The sequence below is a fragment of the Callorhinchus milii genome, unplaced genomic scaffold, assembly GCF_018977255.1.
Source record: "Callorhinchus milii isolate IMCB2004 unplaced genomic scaffold, IMCB_Cmil_1.0 Scaffold2, whole genome shotgun sequence".
NCBI classification, from domain to species: domain Eukaryota; kingdom Metazoa; phylum Chordata; class Chondrichthyes; order Chimaeriformes; family Callorhinchidae; genus Callorhinchus; species Callorhinchus milii.
This window is the reverse complement of record NW_024704743.1, coordinates 16,104,155-16,129,670: the sequence shown is the minus strand read 5'-3', so window position 1 is coordinate 16,129,670 and position 25,516 is coordinate 16,104,155. Positions and strand designations below refer to the sequence as shown.

General features: G+C 40.8%; 2 protein-coding genes and 1 non-coding gene across 4 annotated transcripts; 2 read left to right on the top strand and 1 right to left on the bottom strand.

Annotated features, from left to right (window-relative positions):
* Positions 1–3,945: 3,945 nt before the first annotated feature.
* On the top strand, positions 3,946–4,802 carry otulina (OTU deubiquitinase with linear linkage specificity a; the record flags this gene model as incomplete). The annotated part of the gene is given in 2 exon segments (XM_042332184.1): positions 3,946–4,067; positions 4,314–4,802. Coding segments are annotated over 2 exon segments (555 nt in total), but the record flags the coding sequence as incomplete, so codon positions are not given.
* A 1,581-nt stretch (positions 4,803–6,383) lies between these two features.
* Positions 6,384–6,455, top strand: trnat-ugu. The gene has a single exon. It is a non-coding gene; the product is annotated as a tRNA-Thr (tRNA).
* A 645-nt stretch (positions 6,456–7,100) lies between these two features.
* zgc:111976 (uncharacterized protein LOC553663 homolog) lies at positions 7,101–24,693 on the bottom strand. 2 transcript variants are annotated; one of them, XM_007898111.2, is made up of 17 exons: positions 24,646–24,693; positions 23,568–23,668; positions 22,305–22,383; positions 21,985–22,039; positions 19,368–19,500; positions 18,900–18,928; positions 17,783–17,854; positions 17,599–17,673; positions 17,100–17,173; positions 15,994–16,065; positions 14,222–14,327; positions 12,670–12,794; positions 12,345–12,460; positions 11,151–11,337; positions 10,258–10,353; positions 8,146–8,251; positions 7,101–7,265 (listed from the first exon to the last, which is right to left on the bottom strand). In XM_007898111.2, exons 2-17 carry the CDS (start codon positions 23,637–23,639, stop codon positions 7,118–7,120), a joined length of 1,545 nt encoding a protein of 514 aa, XP_007896302.2. In that variant the 5' UTR covers positions 23,640–23,668; positions 24,646–24,693; the 3' UTR covers positions 7,101–7,117. The 2 variants fall into 2 exon arrangements, with proteins under 2 accessions (XP_007896302.2, XP_007896300.2); XM_007898109.2 differs by lacking the exon at positions 24,646–24,693 and adding an exon at positions 24,279–24,308.
* Positions 24,694–25,516: the final 823 nt, after the last annotated feature.

Here is a 25,516-nt window from a genome sequence, read left to right as displayed (position 1 = left end):
TAATTTAGGTTACACCTCACAAACTCCACCCAATAAGCTTCAAATATTTAGATATTGTACTGCAAAGAAGAACTGTTTGAGATATTTAATATAACTTAAATATTGCCTAGCTGGATTAATGGGGGAGGAGGGGGAGATCTGGTCCAGCGAGCCGGAATTTCTTTCTAAGTAAATGCCGGTACCGGGGGTACTGCATTTACTAGCTTTTTCTGGTCCTGGCTTTTACTAGTACCAAAATATGCCAGTAAATGTCTTTTGACAACGGACAAGCACAGGTTTGATCCCTCACTCAATCAAGAACTCCCTGCGAGCTTCACGGTGGATTTGTAATTGTTTTGAATCTGGGAGCAGAGGATAGTGAATGAGCTATCTCCTGCTTGCGGGATTCAAACAGAGTCAAAGTCAATATCCCTGGCCACTGAAGGCCAGAAAGCATGCTGAGGCGAGGGCACGCAATAGGAGAGTGGGCAGGCTGGAGACCACACATGGACCACAGAATTTTTTAAATTTTTAGATTTCGGACCCAGTATAACTATGTACAAATTCTGGATATTCTGGTATTCCGGAGAGCCAGGCGTATTCCGGAGAGCTGGGGGTATTCCGGAGAGCAGGGGGTATTCCGGAGAGCAGGGGGTATTCTGGATAGTGGGGGGGGGGGTAGTTTCTGGATAGCTGGGGTGGAGTTTCTGGATAGCTGGGGTGGGGGGGAGTGGAGTTTCTGGATAGCTGGGGGGGGGGGGAGGGTGGTGGAGTTTCGGGATAGCTGGGGTGGGGGGGAGGGTGGTGGTGGAGTTTCAGGATAGCTGGGGTGGGGGGGATTCTGGATAGCCAGGGGTTACTGTAATAATAATCATTGCATTTGGTATGGCATCTTATCACGTCGTCGAAAGCGCTTCACAGGATTTAATATAAAGTGTAGTGACTGCATATTTGTAGGTGAATAAGGCAGCTAATACACATCCCACAAACAGCCACAAAGTGAATGACCAATTGCATTCGGGGGATTGTTGGCCAATACCATGGGTGAAACCCCCTTCTTGTTTGTAATGACTTGGGATCTTTAACTTGCACTTGAACAGGCAGATGAGACCTTGGTTTAACATATCCAAAGGATGACACCTCTGACAATGCAGCACTCCCCAGCTCATTGTCTATGAGTTTAATTTATTACAGATCTAAAACTTATCAAACTGTACACTTTAATAAAAACTAGAGGATTGGAATTTTTCATGGCCTTACTCTGAAGATAATTCCTTAAAATTCAACATTCTGCAGAATTTGGGATCTTTTAAATTCAGGTGTAATTGGTAACCTTTGATTTGAGTGGTGGTATTTAATTGGCATTGACAGTGGTATTACAATTTGGTCACCTATAATCTGGCATTAAAAATACACTTCATTAATAAAAAAAAGTTAGTAAATTAACACATGCTCTCAGGAGCAACAAAACGTTTCATCCATTTATTTTGATTGGCATATATATCGGATCACTTTCCGGGGTGATAATCCATTCCCCACCCCCTCAAAAAATGTGATCGCTTTATCCACAATTGTTTGTGGGACACTGCTGTCCACAATTGGCTGCTGCGTTTTCGCCCACAAAATACAGTCAATCCACTTTACAATATATTCTGTGAATATATATATTGAGACATCTCAACGACATGCTCGTACAGTATAAAAATCCCAGTAGTGATTGTGGTATCAGGTTACCCTCTGCTGGGTGCAAGCAACATAACAAGCTTAGATCAGGTTTCATTCTTCTGCAATACAAATGTAAGATCCATTGACATCCAACCCATCCAGTGTAGGTCTGTTAGGTAAGCAGGAAGTATCCCTAAAGGGGAAGATTGTGTGTAACAAATATTTCCAGATACAGGGAAATATTTGAGTGAAGGTGGCATGCATGTATGGAACACAGTCTGGTCTGGACAACAACAAATTACATTTGTATAGTGCCTTTCACGTCAAGAGGACGTGGCTACTATTAATCATGGCGCAAGGTTGAAATAAGTCAGACACTACTGACCAAATAAAATGAATACAAATCTTAATTGTTGCTTATTTTTCATCATATTCTATTTTATTTGTCTGTGATATTTTCAGTGTGCCCTTGAATTGTGTAGTTGTGGCTGTGTCCCATGATTCTCTGCAATTCTTCTCCCTTTTCCTATTTTGAAGTTACACCCTCCCCCAACACTCTCCCCAACATCCTCCCCCAGCACCCTCCCCCAGCACCCCCCAACACCCTCCCCAGCACCCCCCCAACACCCTCCCCCAGCACCCCTAACACACTCCCCAACACCCCAACACCCTCCCCCAGCACCCTCCCCAACACCCCAACCCCCCACAGCACCCTCCCCAACACCCCCACAGCACCCTCCCCAACACCCTCCCCAACACCCCCCCTAACACACTCCCCAACACCCTCCCCAACACCCCCACAGCACCATCCCCAACACCCTCCCCAACACCCCCCCTAACACACTCCCCAACACACTCCCCAACACCCTCCCCAACACCCCCACAGCACCCTCCCCAACACCCTCCCCACACCCCCACAGCACCCTCCCAACACCCCCCTAACACACTCCCAACACCCCCCAACACCCTCCCCAACACCCTCCCCAGCACCCTCCCCAACCCCCCCCAGCACCCTCCCCAACACCCTCCCCAACACCCCCCAACACCCTCCCCAACACCCTCCCCAACACCCCCCCAACACCCTCCCCAACACACCCCCAACACCCCCACAGCACCCTCCCCAACACCCTCCCCAGCACCCCCCAGCACCCCCCCCAACACCCTCCCAGCACCCCCCAACACTCTCCCCAACACCCTCCCCAGCACCCCCCCCAGCACCCTCCCCAACACCCCCAGCACCCTCCCCAGCACCCTCCCCAGCACCCTCCCCCAGCACCCTCCCCAGCACCCCAACACCCTCCCCAACACCCTCCCCAGCACCCCCGCCAACACCCTCCCCAACACCCCCCCAGCACCCTCCCCCAGCACCCTCCCCCAGCACCCCAACACCCCCCTACACCCTCCCCAGCACCCTCCCAGCACCCCCCCCCAACACCCCACAGCACCCTCCCCAACACCCCCCCTAACACACTCCCAACACCCCCAACACCCTCCCCCAGCACCTCCCCAGCACCCTCCCAACACCCTCCCCCAGCACCCTCCCCCAGCACCCTCCCCCAGCACCCTCCCCAGCACCCTCCCCAACACCCTCCCCAGCACCCCCCCAACACCCTCCCCCAACACCTCCCCCAACACCCTCCCCAACACCCTCCCCCAACACCTCCCCCAACACCTCCCCCAGCACCCCCCCCAGCACCCTCCCCCAGCACCCTCCCCAGCACCCTCCCCAACACCCCCCCCCCCCCATCACCCACACCCCAACACCCTCCCCCCCAACACCCCAACACCCTCCCCCCCAACACCCTCCCCCCCAACACCCTCTCCCCCAACACCCTCCCCAGCACCCTCCCCCAACACCCTCTCCCCAACACCTTCCCCCCAGCACCCCCCCCCAGCACCCACACCCCAACACCCTCCCCCAGCACCCCCCCCCCCCAGCACCCACACCCCATCACCCTCCCCCCATCACCCTCCCCCCAACACCCTCCCCCCATCACCCTCCCCCCAACACCCTCCCCCCAACACCCTCCCCACCAACACCCTCCCCGCACCCCCCCCAGCACCCTCCCCCCAACACCCCCCCAGCACCCACACCCCAATACCCCCCCCCCAGCACCCGCCCCCCAACCCCCTCCCCCACCCCAACCCCCTCCCCCCAGCCCCCCAACCCCCCCAAACATCAAATTGGCCGATCAGATCGTGACAATAGGGATTTTAAAGCAGGCAAATTATTTAGTGTTCTGTAATGTTGTCAGCTTTTTGATTGATTCATTGGAGCAATTGTTTTCTTTCTGTCCCCAGGAAGGTTATCGGGATGGACTAAATGCTGGCAGAGAATCCACCTTACAGGATGGTTTTAATCAAGGCTACCAAGAAGGTGCAAAGAAAATGCTTGCCGTTGGGCAGCTCAAAGGGATTCTCAGGTTAGATTTAGAGTTGATCTGATGGAGTGTGCTGCTTGCCTTTTCAGAATGTCTTATGTGTGTATGATGATGCCATCGCGTGAGGAACTCACTCTCTCGGCAAGAGTATGTCCTTCTTATATTGCATAAAGTTGTAGTTTCCTCGTGGTATATATAGAAGGAAAGTTTTGTCAGACTGATAGTCTCTGACAGGAAATGTCTGTTACTAGAGAAAAACTAAGTACAGTATCTGTGTTTTCTCCTCAGTGCAGTGCTGTCATGGTGTCAGCTAAACAGAAGCGATCCTCATCTCATAACCCAAATAAACCAGCTCCTCAGTGCTGCTGCTCAACAGGAGGAAAGCATCTTTGGAAAACTGAGTGCAGCCCCTCCCGAAGCTAGTGTTGGTGATATAATGGAAAGCATTGAGGAAATGGGATTGGATCCAGTCCTGGAGAAACCAGAGGCAGGCTGTTGTGGCAATGTTAAAGGTGAAAACTGCTGTAACTCTCCTTATGAGGTTAGAACATGTGGACTGGACAATACTGCTTCCTCGTCACAGGAGGTATGCTGCAGGACTGTGTCAGACCCTTCTGGTGGAGCAAAATCTCTGAAAGGACTCTGTCAGGATTGCGCGATACTGTTAGAAAACTGTGGACTGCCAATGGATATAGCACATCATTTTCAGTTGCAGAGTTAGCCAGCCTGTGTTTTCCATTAATGGAATGCAACAGTATTTAAAAGCATTTTTAAAAACAGTTTGTTGAGTCTTGTTTTTGAACAGAAAAATAGAAACCGTTATGGACACCCTGCACATAATCATGTCAGAATTAGTCAAACATACCACCAATATTATTGACTACAAAACGGAAATCAGAGCCAATGGAAGCCGTATAAATTTCTACTCAATTTGACTTGTCTGGTCAGAGAAACTGAGCTAGGACATTGATGTTTACAAGGAATGGTTGGTACAGATCAGTCGTGCAAGGAAATGGAAGTCAAATAAAAACTTAACTACCTTTTCAGGATTGACATAAAGACTAAAGTCCTGTTCAACACAAAAATGCTACACTAGCAAAGTCCCAGAAAATAGCCATCGCTCCTTTCTATAGTTTCTATTTTCTATTCCAACATGTTCAATGTTGCAGCTTTTTGAAAGATCATGTTAAATTTTTTTTCTTCTTCGTCTGAAATTATTATTTTTCAAAAATGCAGAATTTATAATATATCAAGCACATGTCCCTCATGCCCAATATATTTACGTGCCCAAACACTTGTCAGTGGGATCTAAAACCCGTTAGTAATACAGGAGCCACAAATAATGTGTCGTTGACTGGATCTACATTTCAGCCACCTGCAGGGACTCTGGAACTGGATAGATAACACTGTCTAGCTCTAGAATTGACGATCTTACAGATGAGGGTATTAACAGTTTTAAACCTCAGTATCTTCAGTTGAAGATGACAAAAAATACTAAATCTTTGCATTTGTTATAGTGACTTATCATAGTATCGAGGCGTCTCAAAACGCTTCTCTTCGATCATACCTTTAGTCGCCCTCCCACTTGCCTTCCCTCACCCCTACCTACAACATCCTGCAACACGTATGTGCATGCCTGATAGCAACATGCCCACTCAACCACATCAGCGCTGAAATCCAGGAAGTAGTCAACAAAAGTTCATAGAAAATATTTAATTGCGAGTATTGTGTCCACATCAACCCCTGAGTTTTTCTCCTGCATGAGTGTTTAAACTGGAACTAGAAGACTGATCAGATACACTCAGAGAAAAAGAGGGGGAGAGAGAGAAGTTTGGGGAGTGGTGTGGCACTGATAATTACTTTGTGACTGCTGGAGAGTTTTTGTGTGATCTAATACTGTTCCCATTATGCAGCTGGTCCCAGTTAATGCAGATAGTTAGCTCTACTGGAATTATGATTAATATAGTGACCTATATATATATTGGTGTTTGGCAACGTTAACAATTTTTCTGTTTTGTACGGTAATGAATCTTGTAGACTTTAATTTTTAACTTTTAAGAGAAAAGTGAAGGTTAATCATGATTCTCATTTTATAAGATTTTGCTGAGTAAAGTTCAAGATTGTGAAAAATCATTTAAAAAACTGGCAGACTCTTAAAAATGTCGGTGTTCTCTACTTTTTTTCCTCAAATAATTTTTAATGTAAAATCATGGGCGAAGTTAATCTTATTTGATTTTAATTGACTAAAGATAATTATACCACCTGCTCACTTTCACCTTGCCACAGCATACATTATTAATCTACTCACTATTTCTGCCTGCTGCTTTATAAAGAACGTGTTGCAATTTGTTTTTGTGGAGTCCTGTAGCTCAGTGGTTAGAGCACTCCCTTTGTAAGCGAGAGACCTGGGTTTGATTCCCGGCAGGGCGAAACCTTGGGCAAGTTTCCTTACTCCACACACCTGATAATAATCCCTCAAAAAAAATAATACATTGGTCATTTCAATCCACGAGTGTTTGTGGGACACTACTGTGCACAATTGGCTGCCGCATTTCACCCACAAATAGTCAATTCACTTTACAGTCTAATCTGTGAAGCGCTTTGAGACGTCTAGAAGATATGAAAAGAGCTATATCAAATTCAAGGATTATTATTATTTCTAGGTAACACAGCTGCTTTTTGTGCTAGCAGTATCCAATAAACAACCATTGTGAGTGACCATTTAATCTTGAGGACTCTGAGCTGAGGAAACTCCATTCCCTTTCCTAATACTGTAATGTCATGGGATCTTTAATCACCTGATGAGGCAGGTGAACTTTGGTTTAACATCTCATCTGACAAGACGCATTTCCTACAAATCAATGCTCCCTCAGTACTGCTCTGGAATGTCATCTTCGATATGAGCTCAAATCTCAATGAGTATTGAAATTCTAAAAATTTCAGTCAAATTATGTAGCATCATCAACTTAAAAAATGTGTGGATAGCCTGATTACCAGGCCAGTCTGAAATTGATGGTACAGAACCCTGATACAATACTTACAATGTTTGAACAGAAAAGACATCCAGACACTCTGTAGGCTTGTGTATTTTGTTAATTGTCATGATTTTCAAGTAACGAACCAAAACATTTACAACTAATATATGATGTGGGAGCTTCTCTGGAGGCCTCTGTAACTGCTGCTTCCTGTGTTTGAGACTTCTTGTAGATTGACCTCATTGTGACTGGGATAGACATGGAACTGTTGGGAGAGGAAATGGAAATTTGTCAAAATGTTGCCTTCGTTAAGGAAAACCAACACAAGAATTTTATGTATAATAATAATGCCTGCATTTGATATAGCGTCTTATCACGTCTTCGAGACATCTGAAGCACTTTACAGAATATACTGTAAAGTGAATTGACTGTATTTTGTGGGCGAAACGTAGGAGCCAATTGGTTAGAACAGCATTACAATGTAAAGCAAACAATATTACTAACCATAACACAGTCTCGGAGCTACAAAGAGATGGACATCTTTTTGAAAGGATTGTTATAGCAGTCGGCTGGAGTACAGTATCAAGCACTATTTGATTTGAATACATAACAGTATTCCATACACAAAGACATAATTAAATATCTTCCATTTGTTATGTTCTTATGGGATATAGTACATAGGTAGTTTAGGACATATGTGCATGCGACCACCAGGAAGGTGGAAGGCGAACTAGATGGACCTTGGTCTTTTGTCGTCTCGTATTTCTTATGTTCTACCAGGTAACCAGGCCAGCAAGAATAAAACCTAGACTGCTCAAGAAAATAATCCTGAGTCATGTAGTGACTACTTCTGTAAGGAAAGCAATACCTAGAAAGATAAGCACAGTTGAAGTAACGTCAATTCTGTGACAATCTCCCATCTTCCTGGTGGATTGGGGACTTAGATAAGCACCTCCTAACGAAAAATATAGTGTGAGCTGGAAAGGAGTCCATTTGAGAAGAGTTAAATATTTGAATTGTCGATTCTTTCTGAAACCATTGTAAAGATTGCTTTGTCTATTTGCACCAGTCAACATAGTTTTACACAATTGCTTTTCACACATGTAATTACATTTACAAACTCACTCTTGTGCTTTTGTTCTTACCGGTGGATGACCCTAGTAATATGAGCATCGCTGCAAACGCAAGCAGCTGATGATTTCATCATGAGCTGACAGATGATCTCTCTGGAGCTCACCACATCCATCACCACTGAAATAAATGATATAAAATTACACATCACATGTCTCAATTTTCATGTCCTTTAGAATACAGTACGTGTGGAAAACAAACCCTCTCCACATACAATGACTTCAGTCGTGAAGCCAACACGGAAACAAGCTCCAATTTAAGTTTCTTCCCTTTCAAACTGTAGGTCTCTGCAAACTCTTGAAGAAAGTGTTTTTTTGCTATTGAGAGCTTCTGTGTTTCATCTTATTGCTGAGGCTAGATTTTATTAAACTTTTCCATGGTTTCTTCAATTACCCAAAACATTATTTTCCATGTATGGGATGAGCTGAAGAGGCTCACAAAAGCTTTAGATATTCCTAGGCACACATATGGACAACGTCCTGATTAGCAGAGTGTGGCCGTGCCTTAACAAAGTAGTTGTAATCCACAAACTATCCATATTATTATTATTACAAAATCTTGGACCATTCTGGAAATGGATTGTATCTTAGACAGTAAAACTCACATAAGTCTCATCTTTATAAATCTTATTGTACATACTCAAGTTCCATTCAATTTCTTATCAAAACGACTTGGATTTATTTGCACTACTCATGTTAGTCACTTCCTAACTCGTAATACCCCTCCTCTATCCTCCAATACTACCACCACTTGAATCGTGGGAATTGATGTCCTGACCAGTCGACAATGTGCACTTAGCAGCAGATCAGAGGATAATATAATAATTGAATTTTCTAATAGGATTCCTTAATGAGGAAATCCAGTAAAAAAAAGTCATGGCAAATGGTGGCAACTCCACTACGAATGTAGAACCTAATATTAATAGTAGTAATAATAATAATACTTGCATTTGATATAGTGCCTTATCACGTCTTCAAAATATCTCAGAAAGCTTCACAGGATATACTGTAAAGTGTAGTGAATGTATGTTGTGGACGAAATACGGCAGCCAATTGCGCATAACAGTGTTCCACAAACAGTCATGATTGAGTGACCAAATTATTATTTGTTTTTTGAAGGGATTGTGATAAGAGGATAAATAATGAATCCTTGTATTTGAGGCTCCATTTTATCACATCCTCATGATGTTCCAAAGAACTTTACAATTTTAAAGTGTAGTGACTATTTGTAGCCAATAATAGATTCTAATATTCATCTAATGCCATGAATGTAGAATCAATTGATATACAGGCACCTTCCTGATCAATTGCTCCAGAAATGATAGAAGAAACTGTCAGGAATGAATAAAATGGCAAGAATAGGCTTTGTTCATAAACTTGGAAATGTTGCTAAAAATAGTCTTGTCCAAATCAGTAATAATTTTTTTTAAAAAAGCAAGAGTTCAAAAATCTACTATGGATAACCAAATTCAAAACTTCTGTGCAAAGTTTTTGTTGACGGCTACTTATTTTCATACTCGTAACCTGATTTTCTATCTATTGTGTTGGGACTTCCGATCCCGAGAGTCCGAAATCCCAACAATTGGCACGCTTCATTCATTATACATTGAATCCATTACCATAGTCAACTTTGTCAAATCCAAAAATAAAGACAAAGTGGCCTGTCTTCGGGCAGGATTTGAAAGTAGAGAGCAAAAAGGAGTGGTGAAGGGATTTTGGAAGAGCGTTTCGGAGGACAGGCAAAATGACTGATCAATCATCAATGGTGTGAAATGGGTGGGGCAGTCACTAGACAAGACAGTTGTCAGCACGGTATTCTGCAGGACTGGAACAACATGCTTTCAAAACACTGGTGGCTAGATTACTACGTTAATAATTTTATCAGAGCAGTTCTCATCTCCGCCCTTGTCCTGCTACTCATTTTGCAGAGAGGAAGCACAATTTCTAGCACGTGCAGAAGGATTTCTAGAGAGCGCAGTAGACTACTCCAGCCCTCTGCAACTCTCTTCCAAAATCCCTTCACCACTTGGTGTTTCACCGTTTGAATAACCTTTAACTCCAGAAACTACATTCTATTTAACTTCCCTTGCAAGAGGAGGAACCTTTGATCTTCAGTACATTGCTTACCACAAACTAGGCTCTCGTCGGTTGGATGCTTCAATGTGAAGCTGATGCAGGTGTCACTCAGTGAGTAAATTTCAAAATGAAGGCATTCAGAATAATCTGTATTCAACAAAATAACACCATCTTCAACATTACACTTTAGAGAATCTACAAATGTTGCCAGAATTAATATCAATGCATTATAAAACGCAGTAGAGTTTACCCAGATATTCTCAAAAAAACGAGACAGGATGTTAACTCATCTCAGCATGGGTGGAGACAGAGGCACCACATTTGTCAGGAATAGGCTTGGGGGAAGGTAACTAAAATCAGGTCCCCATTTTTGGTACTGTATAAACCATACACACGTGGATTTCAGGAACAGACAGATCATGCTCAGATCTGATGCCTCCCAAGCCAAATATTCTGTAGGCTTCCACTGGAACAATGATCACTTGGCTGAAATACCAGAGAGCTCCATTGTTGAATTAATAATAATAGCATTTGATATAGCGCCTGAACACGACATCGAGACGTCTCAAAGCGCTTCACAGAATAGTGAATTGACTATATTTTGTGGGCGAAACATGGCAGCCTATTGTGCACAGCAGTGTCCCACAAGCAGTCATGAATTGAGTGACCAAAGTTTCTTTTTAAAAAAGAGCTACAGCAAACAAATGTTATTTGTTCAACAATTTGCCAATTCTGCACACTCTAAAATGCTGCATAAAGCATAATCTCGACAACGAGAGTAAATCTAGATCCAGTCCTGAACAGACACAGTGTAAATATCAGTTCTATTATAGGACTCATGCTGTATCAAATTAATTTCTATGTTATTTTAAGTTTTGTTTTGTAGAAAATCAAATTGTCAAACTGTGCAGTTAACATTTTACCACAAACTAATATACACTTACCTTCCACAGTTACTGTTTCCCGTATGAAACTGCTAATCAACGTGTTGCAGGCTGCTTGGTGTCGAAGGACCTCCAATATTTCAGGCACTTGCTTTGGATGTGAGAAAGGAATCTTACTAACCAGGGCACCTGGCTTGGTGGAGTCCTTATTAAGCATATAGCAATGCTGTTCCTCACCTGGAAGGGACTTTTGGGGAAAAAAACAATCATCCTCACAACTTAACTTAGCAAGAGACCTGGGTTTGATTCCTGGCAGGGTGAAACCTTGGGCAAGTTTCATTACTCCACATGCCTGATAATAATCCCTCAAGAAAAAAAACAATAATAATTGGTCGCTTCAATCCACGACTGTTTGTGGGACACTGCTGTGCGCAATTGGCTGCCGCATTTCGCCCACAAATATACAGTCAATTCACCACCTTACAGTCTATTCTGTGAAGCGTTTTGAGACGTGAAAAGCACTATATCAAATGCAAGGATTATTATTAACTTTACATTGTACACTCAAGATAGACGTGTATTCATCAGGTGATGTCACTACATTAATAATTCTCTCAGACATTTTTGAGAATTTTTAAACGAGTTGAGAATATAAATCGTTCAGCGACCAACCTATTTGCATCTTAAAAGCAAATAAAATTTATCTTCGTGAAAGTACAAAATACCAAATGCTAAATTAAAGGAAAAAGGCTACCCTCGAGTGATTATAATTGAGCTTCAAAAATGCATGTCCTCTGTTAGACATTAAATATCTCATGATTGCAACTGTTGATGGTAATACCAAACATTTCTGCAGTCAGGTGATCAGTGTAGGGATTTGATTCAAAGTTATTTAAGCAATTTAAGTGGATGGACAAAGGAGCAGTAGATTAAACTTAATAGGGATAAATACAAGTTAAGGGGCATTGGTCTAAATGTAGAGTTTTATGGACAAAATGAAACGATTAACGTATACAAAGCAGAAAAAGGTAACATCAGCCATCCACCTCCAACATTTTTTGCTAACAAACCTTTTAAAGGACAGTATTGACTGTTAGATTTGAGAAATGTTTGTAACCTAAGGTAAGAATTATAATATGATTTTTAGAAAGAGAGCTATAAGCGCTGCATATAGTACCAGAGAAGATCACAAACAGTGTTTTAGTGTGGGTTTATGGACATACGTCTGTGAATTTAATGTTTCTGGATGCTTACCACAAAGAAACACATAGATTCCCAAGGATTTGTAGTAATGTTTCTTTCAGAAAGGAGAGCCTGTGCGATAAGTCCGTGTAATGGAGCTTTCTGTGTGTCAGTTTGTATTGAGATTCCTGTGTCAGAAAAGATAAGATTCAGAAATGATCAAGACATCACTGAACATAGAAAGCAGACATGGATTTACTGCAAGTGACTGTGTATTTTGTAGATGAACACGGCAGACAATTGGCACACAGCAATGTCCCACAAACAGCCATGAAGTGAGTAACCAATTAAAAGCAAAAGTACATTTTTTTTAAAAACTGAAAGACTGAACTTTAACCTGTGTATCTCTGAATTTTCTGAATGAGACTGCAAATCATGGGAAATGGGCGAGGAAACTTCAAGAGGAAACAAGCAGAGAGTTCAGCACTGTTACCATCAGTTAATGACTGGAACAAAGGGATACTGGAAAACAACAGAACAGCATATTTAAAAAAAAACAACTCTGCACAATACTGATCTGAACAGTACACTAAAAACACAAACCCTTCTTGCAGTTAAACAATTTAGATTTGCAAGAACTTACTAATCTTTAAAAATCAGCACTGAATCACATCTACAGGGATATTCAAAAAGTAGTAATTTACAGCAGTAGATGAACAAGGCAGGTAATGGGACTGAAAGGACTGCTCTTTCAAAGAACCAGCACGGAAATGATGGGCTGAAAGGCCCTCTTCTGTGCTGTAAATTTCCATGGTTCCAGGTCAATCGCTAGTTGTTTGTTACAACATAATTCACCAGGTTTTCAATACTGGAAACAAGTACAGTACTTTACTACAACCCATAGATCACTTGTTTTACAATTTTCTTCATTCACTTCATGTATGACCTAACCTACTGTTAACAATAAAATGAAATACTCTGTGTAAACCTCGACTGCTGTTATATTAGAAAATCTGTCTTTCACAGCAGTGATTCTAGAAGTGCTGCAGAGTAACAATGGTTATTACTGTGTATAACACAATCAGGAAGTGAGCACTGAAAATAACGTAAACCTGAAGATCTCGGGGAAATTTTCTTAACATCCTACTCTAAGTATCCTTACCAATAACACCACCTCTTGCATTTATATAGTGCTTTCACACAGGGTAACGTTTTGAAGCACTTAATAGAGAAGCTTGAGGGGTGAGCCGGGGAAAGAGGGGAAGTCACTGTAGATATGTTCGAAGAGGAAGGTCTTCAGGTGGGATTAGAAGACGGGCAAAGAGGGGGCAAGGTGGAGAGAGTTACCAGTACCTTATTGAATTTTCTGGCTTCTTGTAAGCAGAGAAAATGCTTTAGGATCCACCCAAGGGCCGATTTATTCATTTAAAAACAGCTGAAACAATTAACATTTACCTGTTCAACCGTTTTAAAAGCAGAAAGAGAAGAGGAAAGTAAAAGAGATCTGTTGGCCTGTTGGGCGTTGCAGAGAAGTGGTCTGAAAGAGGTGCAGTATCTTTAATCTAGTGCAGTTCACCTTTTTATCAAATAAATTCATTGTGCTGTCACATAATGATGCCGACAAACCCAACATCTCCAGCAACAGATGCTCAAACCAAAATGAATTGCCCCAATTACACATCAATTCCAGTTCCCTGAGTGCTTAGTGGAAACTCCCCTTCCAAGAACGGGCACCAACAGCAGGAAAAAAGCAAAAGGCTTTGTGCTGACATGATCCAGAGCAAAGCTGATCCCATTAATTACTCCCTTCAACTCCTGCATTGGAGAAAGAAAAAAAAACCTAGTGTAAATCAGGGAAACCTCAACAACCTGAAACGTTACAGCTGTAAGCATTAGTTTCTTCATTACCTGGTTTGTCCTCATTCTATATCATACAGCAATAGACTCACCCATCAGTCACAGGCTCAAATTCAACTATAGGAGCAATCTGGAGTTGATTTAATGCAGCGGTTCTTTCAACAGTAACCAACACTTTCATCCCAGGTGACCGTGATTCTAAAATGCAAGAAGAGTTCAACATTACCCATCAATTGTACAGTAAGCATTGCCAAGAGTTACAGGGCAGTTTTGATTGGTGCAACATGTGCTACTGATCTGAGTTAACAGCGAGCGAGTGAGCGAGTGAGCAGGAGGGTTGATCAGATAATTCAGGTGGAGAAAACCACCAGTTCTGATACAATGGGTTGTTGTCTGACCTACTTCTGTGCCTCAATATTCTTTGATTCTCTCCATGGTGGAGGGAACTTCCTCTGATCACAGTGTCATTCTGTGGCAATCTTCAGGTGGTTTGAAGGTGGTGTAGAAAGGAATTAGACTATTATCTTGCAGTAAGCTTTCCTACATTATCTTGATTTTAACTACCTCCCAAATTACTGTTAATTATGGTACTGTGTTTTGCCCACAAAATAGTCAAAAAAACACTTTACAGTGTATTCTGTGAAGCACTTTGAGACATCTCAATGATGTGATAAGAGCTATTTCAAATGCAAGGATTATTATCAAAAAAAGCAAGGATTTGTCCCCTCCAGTAACTTGTATATAAATTTGAGATCAAGTTATCCTCGTTATTCTTAAAACTATAAAATATTTTTGTGGGATTGGGCCCATTGTTCCTGGCTCCATATTTAACCTGCTTTAATTGTTCAGAAGAAACGTGCATCTTCAAAGAAAGGACTAATTGGCATTAAAAGACTTTGATAAATATACAGTCAATTTACTTTACAGTAACAAATAGAGAGAGCTGGGAAAACTCAGCAGGTCAGACAGCATCTATGGAGAAAGGAAAGTGAGTCAATGTTCTGACTAAGGGTCATGGAACCAAAACGTTGACTCACTTTCCTTTCTCCAAAGATGCTGTCTGACCTACTGAGTGTTCCCAGCAATCTCTGTTTTTGTTTCAGATTTCCAGCATCTGCAGTATTTTGTGTTTTGTTCACTTTACAGTATATTCTGTGAAGCGCATTGAGATGTCTCGAAGACGTGATAAGGCGCTATATCAAATGTTTGGATTATTATCTGAAGTTTTTTTTATTCAATACATGCTCTGAGTCTCTCTTTCCTACTTGCCCGAATTTGAGGTGTCAACCTATTGCTCCACACACAAGGAAAGGGTTAGCTGCTGCTCGCCACTACAGTTGTGCCAAGATGTTCCTCCACAATGCCCAACTTTCCTGTTCTGGGTCTCTCAGCAAAAATGTGTTTTCTTAAAGGGTTTGTGGTCTGCCACTTTCCAAATCATTGACAGGAGGGTCATTCCTGGGATTATCTTTATACCAACACAGCAGAATAAGGACACAGGTTTAGAGTTATAAGGGCAATTTCAGGACATTTTTTCTTTACCTATTAATGACTAGAACCAATTGCCCAGAAGGATAATTGAGGCCAGGATTGGAGACACACACACACATATATTTTGTATAATATATATATTTTGTATATATATATTATATATATTATATATATAAAAAGTTATATAATATATTATATATAATACACACACAAAAAGCTTGATGCTGTGATGGGAGGATGAGTATTCTAAAAGAGTTAGATGAGAGGCTGAAGGGCTTTCTTTCAATCATACAAATCTTGTGATTGTTTCAACTCAGTGGATACTACTTTTTCCAGGCAAAAGAGTTCTAAATATGCATCCCATTGCTTTTACCTGATGGTGAATTTAGTCCTTGTCCCAACAATTCGTAAGGGGAAATGTAGTACTCTAAGCTCATAAGACTGCCTGCAATGGTATAAAATAGTTAGTCATCAGGACCTTTTTGAGGAGAGTTCAAATAAATCTCACAACTGATGTGCAGGGCTACAAAACCTACAGTCTTAAGAAACCAACAGTCACATTACACTATAGACCATTTCAGAGAAGCTGACAACTTTGTTATAATGTTTATTAGCCATGTCAAGTATAAAGCAATGATTGATTCAAACAGTAAAATCCAGGAGGACAAAACTATGGATTCTTGTCTTTTTGAGAACATCAGTATTCCATATAGGAAACCCACGTGGTTTCCCTTGACTGACTCACAAGTCGCAATGAAGTCTGTGACAAATTTATCAATTATTGCAACTTGCAAATGTTGTATTCCTGGTAAGTTACTCTCACAAGATCAGTGCAGCCAGGAGCAACAGCTGATGGATGAGGGGAACGTCAGCGGGGGGAGAAATCAGATGGGTAAAGAGGTCATTTTTGCACATTTTATTTGCCTACACACCAAAGGGAACCTAAGAAGATGTCATTTGGCTCAGTTGGTAGCACTCCTGCTTCTGGGTCAGAAGGTTATTGGGACTCAAGCTCATAGCTAAGTGGCCTACAGATAAAATTGGTTATTCCTTCTCTCTCTCTCTTCCCATTCTCAAGCCACAACTGTTTGTGGGACACTGCTGTGTGCAATTGCCTGCAGGGTTTTGCCCACAAAATACACAATATATTCTGTGAAGTGCTTTGAGATGTCTCGAAGGCGTGATAAGGTGCTATATCAAATGCAAGGATTATTATTATTCACTTCATAGCCCTTTGTGGGACATTGCTAGGAACAAATTGGCTGTCATGTTCACTACTAAAACACCGTAAAGGGTGTTCACTACTATTACAGTAAAGGGCTTTGAAATGCTTCATAGTTATAAGCACTAAATCAAATGCAACAGTTTTATTATTATTATACGCAGTCCTCTAACGTTTGTCTCATCTCTCTGAAAAGAAGTTTCACCAAGTTTTTAAAACCGTGCTTTTGAGATTAGGAGGATGTAGCCATTACTTACTTCCACACCTTGGTGTAAGATACCCAACAGATCCACAGAGTATGGTGCAGAGTGTGCCAGCATTTCTTACTCGTCTAATATTAAACACAGAACACAAGTCAGCATCATTAGACTCCACAGCACCAAACCATGGGTTCAGCGTTGGATTCCTTATCAGCTGATTCTTTTTCCTTTGCACATCCAGACTTTTGGATGTTACTGAGTCAATCCCCTCCTCTGCCCGATTGTTGTGCAAATTGTATTTCCTTACATGACATCTCCTGGTTCTCAAAGTTTCTCATTAAATACAATTGTTCTCCATTTCATCCGAGAAGTTTGAATCAATCATTTCGTTTTGAACTGTCTCATTTTTAAATAATGCTTTTCTTTTGCAAACAAATGTTCAATCTGTGCACCTGGATTCCTTTGCTAACTAACACAGCCTCTATGATGGTTGAGCAAACAGTTAAGAGTTAGTCAGCAAATTATTTTGAAATACTTACATTTTTGTTGGTCTTACCTGTTCAGGACAGACATCGTGTTGAGATCAATCTCCAGAGACTTCAGAGCTGAATAAATGTTTGTCTCTACTTTCCTAAGAGAGGAAGCACAGCAAGTACACAAATACATTGCAAGGATTAAGCAGCGCAATGTGGATAATGTGAAGTTGCATGTTTAAAGTGCCATAGAATGAGATGCAGTACCTGTTCCCAGAGAAGTCATAGAGATCAGTCAGTCTCTTCAAATGCTTCGTGAATTCTGCAAAATCCTTTTGCCTGAATAAATGAATTAATACAAATTCGAAATCTCTACATCCGTCTTTCATGCTAAAATCACCTCTGAAAACTCATTGATTGCACCTTAAATCTGTACCTCCCTTCCCCCCATTTCCTTCTCCCACCATACTTGGATTCCCACTCTGTCTTTGTGATTTGTATCACTTAGAGATATTTTCCTACATTGGTAGAAACTGTATAATTGCAAGTTGCTGATGGTTTTGCAAGGTATTGTAAAATATGAATGAATGTAGTATGTGCTTAGCTAGGAAGCTAAAGTAGGGATGAAACAGATAGGGCCCCCCAACAGTTTGGTGTTTAACTGAGGAATTAGGTAAGGTTCTGCTAATGGTGGGATGTTTCCTTGAGGGATGCAGCTGGAGCAGATAGTGTCTTCCAACAGTTGGGTGTTTCTCACTGAGGCATTCGCCCTGAGGTGCCCTAAGTGATTTAGTTCCAGGAAGAGAGGCCAAGAGAGATAATTCCAGGAATGAAGGTTGAACAAGAGGGGCTGTGACTAACATGCCAGTTAAGATACATTGACAAAGGATAACCAACAAGATAAACAGATGGAACAAGGACAGCAGTCATGATTAGAATGATGCATGGCAGTCCGAGAAACAAGGAACAAGTCAGGAATAAAGGATAGAGAACGAGAGAGTTAGGGTCCCTTGGGGGGATACAGAGAAGAGGTGTTTGAAACGCTCTGAGATGCTATCTTGCGTGAAGGGCGCTATATACAAATGCAAGTTGTTGTGGTTGTCTGTGTTGGGAACTATTGATTGATACTGGCAGTCAATGCTTCAGTTATTGAAACTCTGTAGGTTCTTAATGTATAAGATTGCATGTTGTGTTAAAGTTCATCTTAAGTATTGCATATGTGTTACAGTTTTTTTTATTTTTGGTCGTTGTGCTGCTTTTGGTAAATACTGTTTACCTTGGACTATGTTATAAGTGTGAGCTCATATAAATACCCCACCTTGGAAGCTAGGGAAACTATTATCATGAACAATCTGCCACTATCTAGGAATGCAAATTTACTTACCTTAAAGACTGCAGCAACACTTGACAGCTCTAAGATGAAGGAAAATATAATTTATCTGAAGAATAAACAACTACATTGATTAACACAGATGTGAAAATGTGAGTGATAGCTTAAAATTTCCTCCCTTTCCATAGGGCAGAAGCAATAAAGTATCTAACAAACCTTCCTCTCCACACACACACAAAAAACAATTAGTCCTGAAGTACACATTATGTTGTAAATCCAAGACAGTCTGCTGTCATTCACAAAGTCAAGTAAGCTTTGTGAAACATCATAATGAAAGAGAAAGGAGATGCTGCAAACACTGGGCAACAAGGATTTTTTTTTATCCGCAGCTGAAAATAGGTTTTCAACCAGCTATGCCCTAAACTACATTTACATCTAGATTATAAACAGATTCTATCACAAGTTGACTACAATGCAACAAAAAGAGCACACGATTTACTGCAGACTAACGGCAGACCTTACCTCAGGGTTCTCACCCAAGTGAGCCACTTTGACATCCTGCACTTCCCCACTGGGCTTCAACTGGACCTCTAGGTAAAACAGATCTGAGGTGATGTAACACTCAGTGCCTGTAGCACTCAGGTGAGAGCAGAGTCTGGAAGCAAAGGGAGCAAGGAGAAAACACAATATTTTACTTTAAACCCCAAATAGTTGCAGTTTTAACTCAAATATAGCATGGCTATGTTGGGTATGAAGGCAAGGTTAGTCATGGAGTTATCCACATTGTTGTAGTCTGGGACAAAGTTGGGGCCAAAAACACCAGCTTATTCTATTAGTCAAAATGTTATATTAGGAACCCGTAAATAGAGGAACAATGTCACTTGCATTTTATATTTAAACCTTGTTTACTTAATAAAGCAAAAAAGTTGCATCGGTTCAACAACATAGCAGCAATAGGCAGGGTTATGACAAACAATATTTGCTGCAATGCTCATGTATATCAATGTTACCGCAATTACAATATTAAAGTCAATATCAAAGTCCATAAACAGTAGGGAAATATCTTTTGCTTGGGTTTGTTTGAAGGAACAGCCAGTAGTGGAATTAACAACTCTGTTGAGCCTGGAAAGCACTGACAGTAATAGTGTTAACTCTCTGTTGAGCTGGGAATAGGGGGCCATTGAATCAAAGAGCCAAAGGTCTCATCTCTGGAACGTTGATAATAGCAAGTGTTGAATCAAAGGACAAAAGTTGAATCTCTAGCAGTTGTGTTGCAGTTGTATTCTTGGATCATCGCAGTTCTTCTATTCTTGTTGTCTTTTGCTTTTTTCCTGGAATTGCAGGAACAGTTGAGGTCGAGTGGTTTGAGTCGCAAAACCTGGAGTGGAAGTTCTGCCTTCCTGGAGGAGGGGAAATAGTCGCTCTCTCACTGACTCGAACTGAACACTTGGGATGATCAATTCTGACTGAACGAAGCATAGCTAAGCTATACCTCTTTGATAATTGTCTTTTTTTAAAAAAATATTAGGATGGTCCGTGCAAATCTACATGATCTCATCCACCTGATATGTGTTTTCATGCTGGTTTATACAAACTGGGACTGTCCTTGGGTACCCATGAGCTGATTCTAATCAAAACAATGTAGGACCATTACATCAACAACTCACAAGAGAGCTGCAGCTGTAATAAACACATTTTGTACTTTTTATTTTATTTAACTGTTCAACCAACAAACACACACACACACACACACACACATAGGTGACATACATCATGGTTAGACAAACTCTACAATTCAGCTGACTCTGATTTGGCTTATTAGTCTACAAATCATTCCAATACAGACTAATGATTGCATAAACATTTCTAACTGAACTAAAAATAATATTTTAAGCAATATATTTTGGATTGTAACTACTTCCACAATTCAATATTACTCCTTTTAAGAGGGTTTAGGAATACATCGGGCAGACATCTCAGTTAATTTCTGCTAAATCAACATTTATTGCCGTGTGGCACTTGATCAAAAACAGTCGAAGAAATTCAATGGACCACTGAGACAGTAAAATACCTTCCCAGACTCGACCCAAGGTGGTTGCAACTGAATTCACAGAGTGAAGTTTTGGGCGTCTACAAAACACACAGTAACTGCACTTTACAGTACATCCTGGAAGCGCTTTGGGACGTCATCCTGACATAAAAGATTCTATACCAAATGTAAGGTTTATTATTTATCATTATTAACATCATCATCAAGTACAGCCCTCATTCATTTCCATTGGAAGATCATAGTTTACAAATCAAAGATCAGTCATGGAAAGACACCAAAGCTAACTTGAAAGCCAATATTCCAAATTGTTACAAAAAATAATTGAACTTTGTGGACATCTTATCCAGAATTATATATTTTTTCTCATCTAAAGCAGCATAAAGTGTTTATTATAGTTATAGTTTTCACATCTTTATGTTTATCTATTTTACTCTCAACTTCTTCATTGCCAAAATGTATGTGTCCAGTGGTAATGTATGTTCTTGCAACTTGACAGTGCAACTGTTTCAATAGGACAGTGTTATGACTTGGTGGATCTGGAGCAGTTAAACTGCATTTTGTACTTTGGGTGAATTTGCTATTGTTGCTGTCTTTCATTATGGTCCAGGCTTAAATTATTTCAAAAAATGCAGAATTTGGCTAGTTCTTAAATGTAGTGTTAATTTTGAAGCCAGGCTCTTTTAGGAACTACAGAATAGTGGCTTCAAAATTAACACTACATTTTTTTTTAAAAAGCCAAATTCTGAATGCTTTGAATGTTGTGATGCTTAACTTGTGTAAGTTATTAGTTAGATCACAGTTAGAGTATTATGTCCAGTTTTGCACTTGAGTGTGCAAAACCCCACTTTAGGAAAGATTTACTAGAATGACATACTAGGATGAGTAGTTTAACCCATGAGCAGAGACTAAATGAACTGGGCCTATTTTTACTGGAACAGAGAAGATAGAGGGGTGATGTTGCAAGTCTTCCCTTTTTGCATTCACTTTTGTTTTGAGTAAGGTCTTGGGACACAAGCCCACTTTACAAGGCAAAGGTGTGTAAAGTACAAGGTATAGGTGTGACTACAAGTCACTTCCAATGGTTCTTACCCATTCTCTCTTGCTAGAAGCTCTAGTCGGTCTACCATGGCAGACAAAGACGCAACTAGACAAAACAGAAAAATAGACCATTTTTATTGAATTATACCTAAAATACAATTTGTTCAAGTGTCTCAGGCATTTAAGGGTACATTGGGACTTGGCATGGGACTTGTACACATCTCATCTTGTATGAATACAACATTGAAAATTTTACTTTACAACACATTCTTTGATTAATAAGAATACCACTGATGCTTTCACTGACGTAATAAGACGCTATATCAAATGCAAGGATTATTATTATTTTTCGTCACTCCAAATGCTCTCACCATTTAAAGCCTTTTGCAGTGTCTTTAAACTGCACACACACAGGCTCTCACCAATGTTTCCAGTACCAGTGTGCTTATCCTGCAAAGAATTCGGAAAAAGAATTTACCACAAAGTAACTGTATTAATCCTTACTAAGAAGTGATATTTTGTCCAAAAAGAATGTTTGTTACAACATGGCGGATTTTGGACTTGGATTTGATTCAGCTGAAGAAGGATCAAAATTTAAAGTTCAATTACAGATGAGAGAACATTGATTTCCAGCTTCCAGCATGTGCAAGATCTACATTCATAGACAGTCTATGTGGTCGCAACTTATAACCATGCCTGAGTTTCCTCATCACAAGATGACATATAATGGTCACTAGTGATAGAATTCAAATCATACTAAAGCAATAATTACCTGTAATAATGGCCAGCATTATATACCCCACATGCTGCCGTGGATTAGATGGATATATGCGCAGGAGAACATGTACCCCTTTCCAATTAGATTTATGATACATGTATGATTTTTATCCAATATGAACACTTTTGCAAATTAATCAAAGACCCACAGTTCAGGCTCGTTCCTCAAATGTTATTGTTCTAACCCAATGGATGTGGAATACAAGTCAAAAGAAAAATCAAAACTTCCTCACAAAAAATACATCACCAGTAGTCTTGCTAATGTTTATATAATACAAAACTGTACATACAGCTGAGCAAGCATGTAACAGTGAGCTTGATATTTACAGCACAGACAATTGGCTGAGTCTCAAATCTACAGAGATCTACTTGATCCAGGTTCAGATAGATTCAGTACCGTGGTAGGAGGAGTCTGTGGTACTTGTACACATCTCATTTTATGTTCAGGTTCAGTCTTCAAATTCTGCATTCCCCAGTTCTTCAAGGTGTTGGATGCAGGATTGTCCACAAATTATATATCAGTTAAAGCAAGATTAAACTGATGCCAATCAACTAAATGGTGTAATCTATCTGCCAGTTGAGTATAGATGGTATTAATATGATATTCCCACCCTACCCCACTGTAGTTCAAGAAGGAAAATAAAGTAGTATGTATGGTGTTGAATAACATGCAACATTTGCAAGTAAGACTATTTGTTAATCAACTATTTGCAAAAGATATAAATAATAATTCTTCCAAAGATCAGAATTTTATGAACTATTTTTTTCCCCCAATGACAGATTTATAATTTTGTGAGTTTCTAGTTGGGGATCCACTCAAAATTATTTATTCACAAACATAAAGTACCAATGCTCACCATAGTGTACCGGACAACTTTCAGAAACTCGCTCCATGGTTTTTCACGGTGCTTATTCCGCACGTTTTCCATCAAAGAAGTTTTAGATATTCGATCAATGTCTGCAAAACAAATGAATTATATTCTTGTTGCATTCTATAACAATAACTGAGGTGACATCTTGAGACAGATTTTGATAGTTATGCACTTGGTAAAAAGCACATTCAAAGTACATCAGCCTCTTTTGGCTCAAGCGTTGCTCAGAATATTTCTTTGACACAAAAATCTAAAATGCTTAAAGAGAAGATATATTCTACCAAATAAACCTAAATAAAGTCAGTCCCTGGGCATTTATATGGCACCCCACATGCAGGCTAGGGGGAAACTAAAACAAGTAGCAGTAGCAAGGACATGATGCACCAGTGGCTTCTTTCTGTGCTGGAAATATCAGTTTCTGTGTTCTAATTTAAGCTGAATTTAAGAATTTTCCACAATTCTGCACATTCTTAAATTTTAAGGTAAAATTGGGTGGAATTTCATGCCTCGAGTGTGTGAACATAAAGTATTCTGTAACCAGTCATTAGAATACACCTTCACCTAAGGGCTTTGTGCATTGTACAGAATGAATGGAGCCATCCAACAACAAGTACAGCCCTCCTCTGAATTGATACTATATTATTCATAGCCTATCCTCCCTCTACCCCTCCCCCTCTATCAATCTTTAAGACTTACCTTAAAACTTACTTATTCGAACACACCTGCCTTCCTCAGCTTGACCCAGTCTTTATAATGCTCTGAGACATTACCCTACACACAGGGCTATATAAAATCACAAGATGTCCTTGTTCTGGATAGCGTCACACACACACACACATATATATATACTCTTGCCGAGCTACCACGCCTTTTTGATGCTGGTAACAATCGGACATTCCTCCAGCTCTTCAAAGTTAGGGAAGTAATCAATTTTTGGGGTACAGTTTAGTATGACAAGAGCTGCAGAACCAGCTGTGCAGTATCACTGCGGAACAGGGAGAACTCCTCCACTGCAGCACACAGTGCAGCACAAACCATCAGCACTCCATCCTTGACTACACACGTTTTGGGGTTCAGGCTCCTTTCCACAAGGAAACAACACCACAGGATCAGGTCCATATGTCCTTCAGACCAGAGCAGAGGTGAGTGGGAGGCCACGCCATTGGGGCGTAATATTGGTTTAGTTTGAATTTTTTTTAAATATAGATGTTAAAAAGGGTTGTCATTTGGTTTTGCTCAGCAAATATTAGTTCACAGCAACAAACTAATCAACCAACGCCCTTTTAGCCTTAATAAACCAACGCCCTCCCAGAGGGTGAAAGGCAAAGGCAGGTGGTTCTTGTCGCTGTTAGGAAACAGCTGGTGTTCAGTGTAGCCAGAGATTTGAGGACCCTTGTAGCCCAGACGCCGCCCAATAATAGCCCAAATGTAGCTCAATATCCAGCGTGTCCTCCTCTGGTGGGTAGGGGTAGCACAGTGACCGATTTAGGTCAGTGCTTTTGAATCTAGCTAAGAAAAGGTCTTTTTGCTGATTTAAATTAAAAAAAATAAGAATTAAGCAGCCGCCCAAAGTGAAACAAAAACACGCCCAATTGGGCATGAACCCGCCCAACCTTGGCTGCTCTGGACCCCGCTGCGTGTGTGTGACTTGCTCCCCAGTCACTGCAGCTGTGAGAGCCTCAGCTCCTCTCTCTCGCTCTCCCTGTGCTCACTCCTCCCACACTTTCTCTGCTGCTTGTAAACACCCAAACACACATATCTATCCACTCTGAGCCGACCTTTAGCTGTGAAAGCAAATATAAAGATTATTATTGTTATCAAATCCTTCCCTTGGTGACTCTTCTCTTTGAAGCCACTTCTTGAAAGAGATCTTAAGTCAGATAACTTCATAGGGGAGAGGACACAGCAGAGAAATATTGCGTGATCTGGAATCA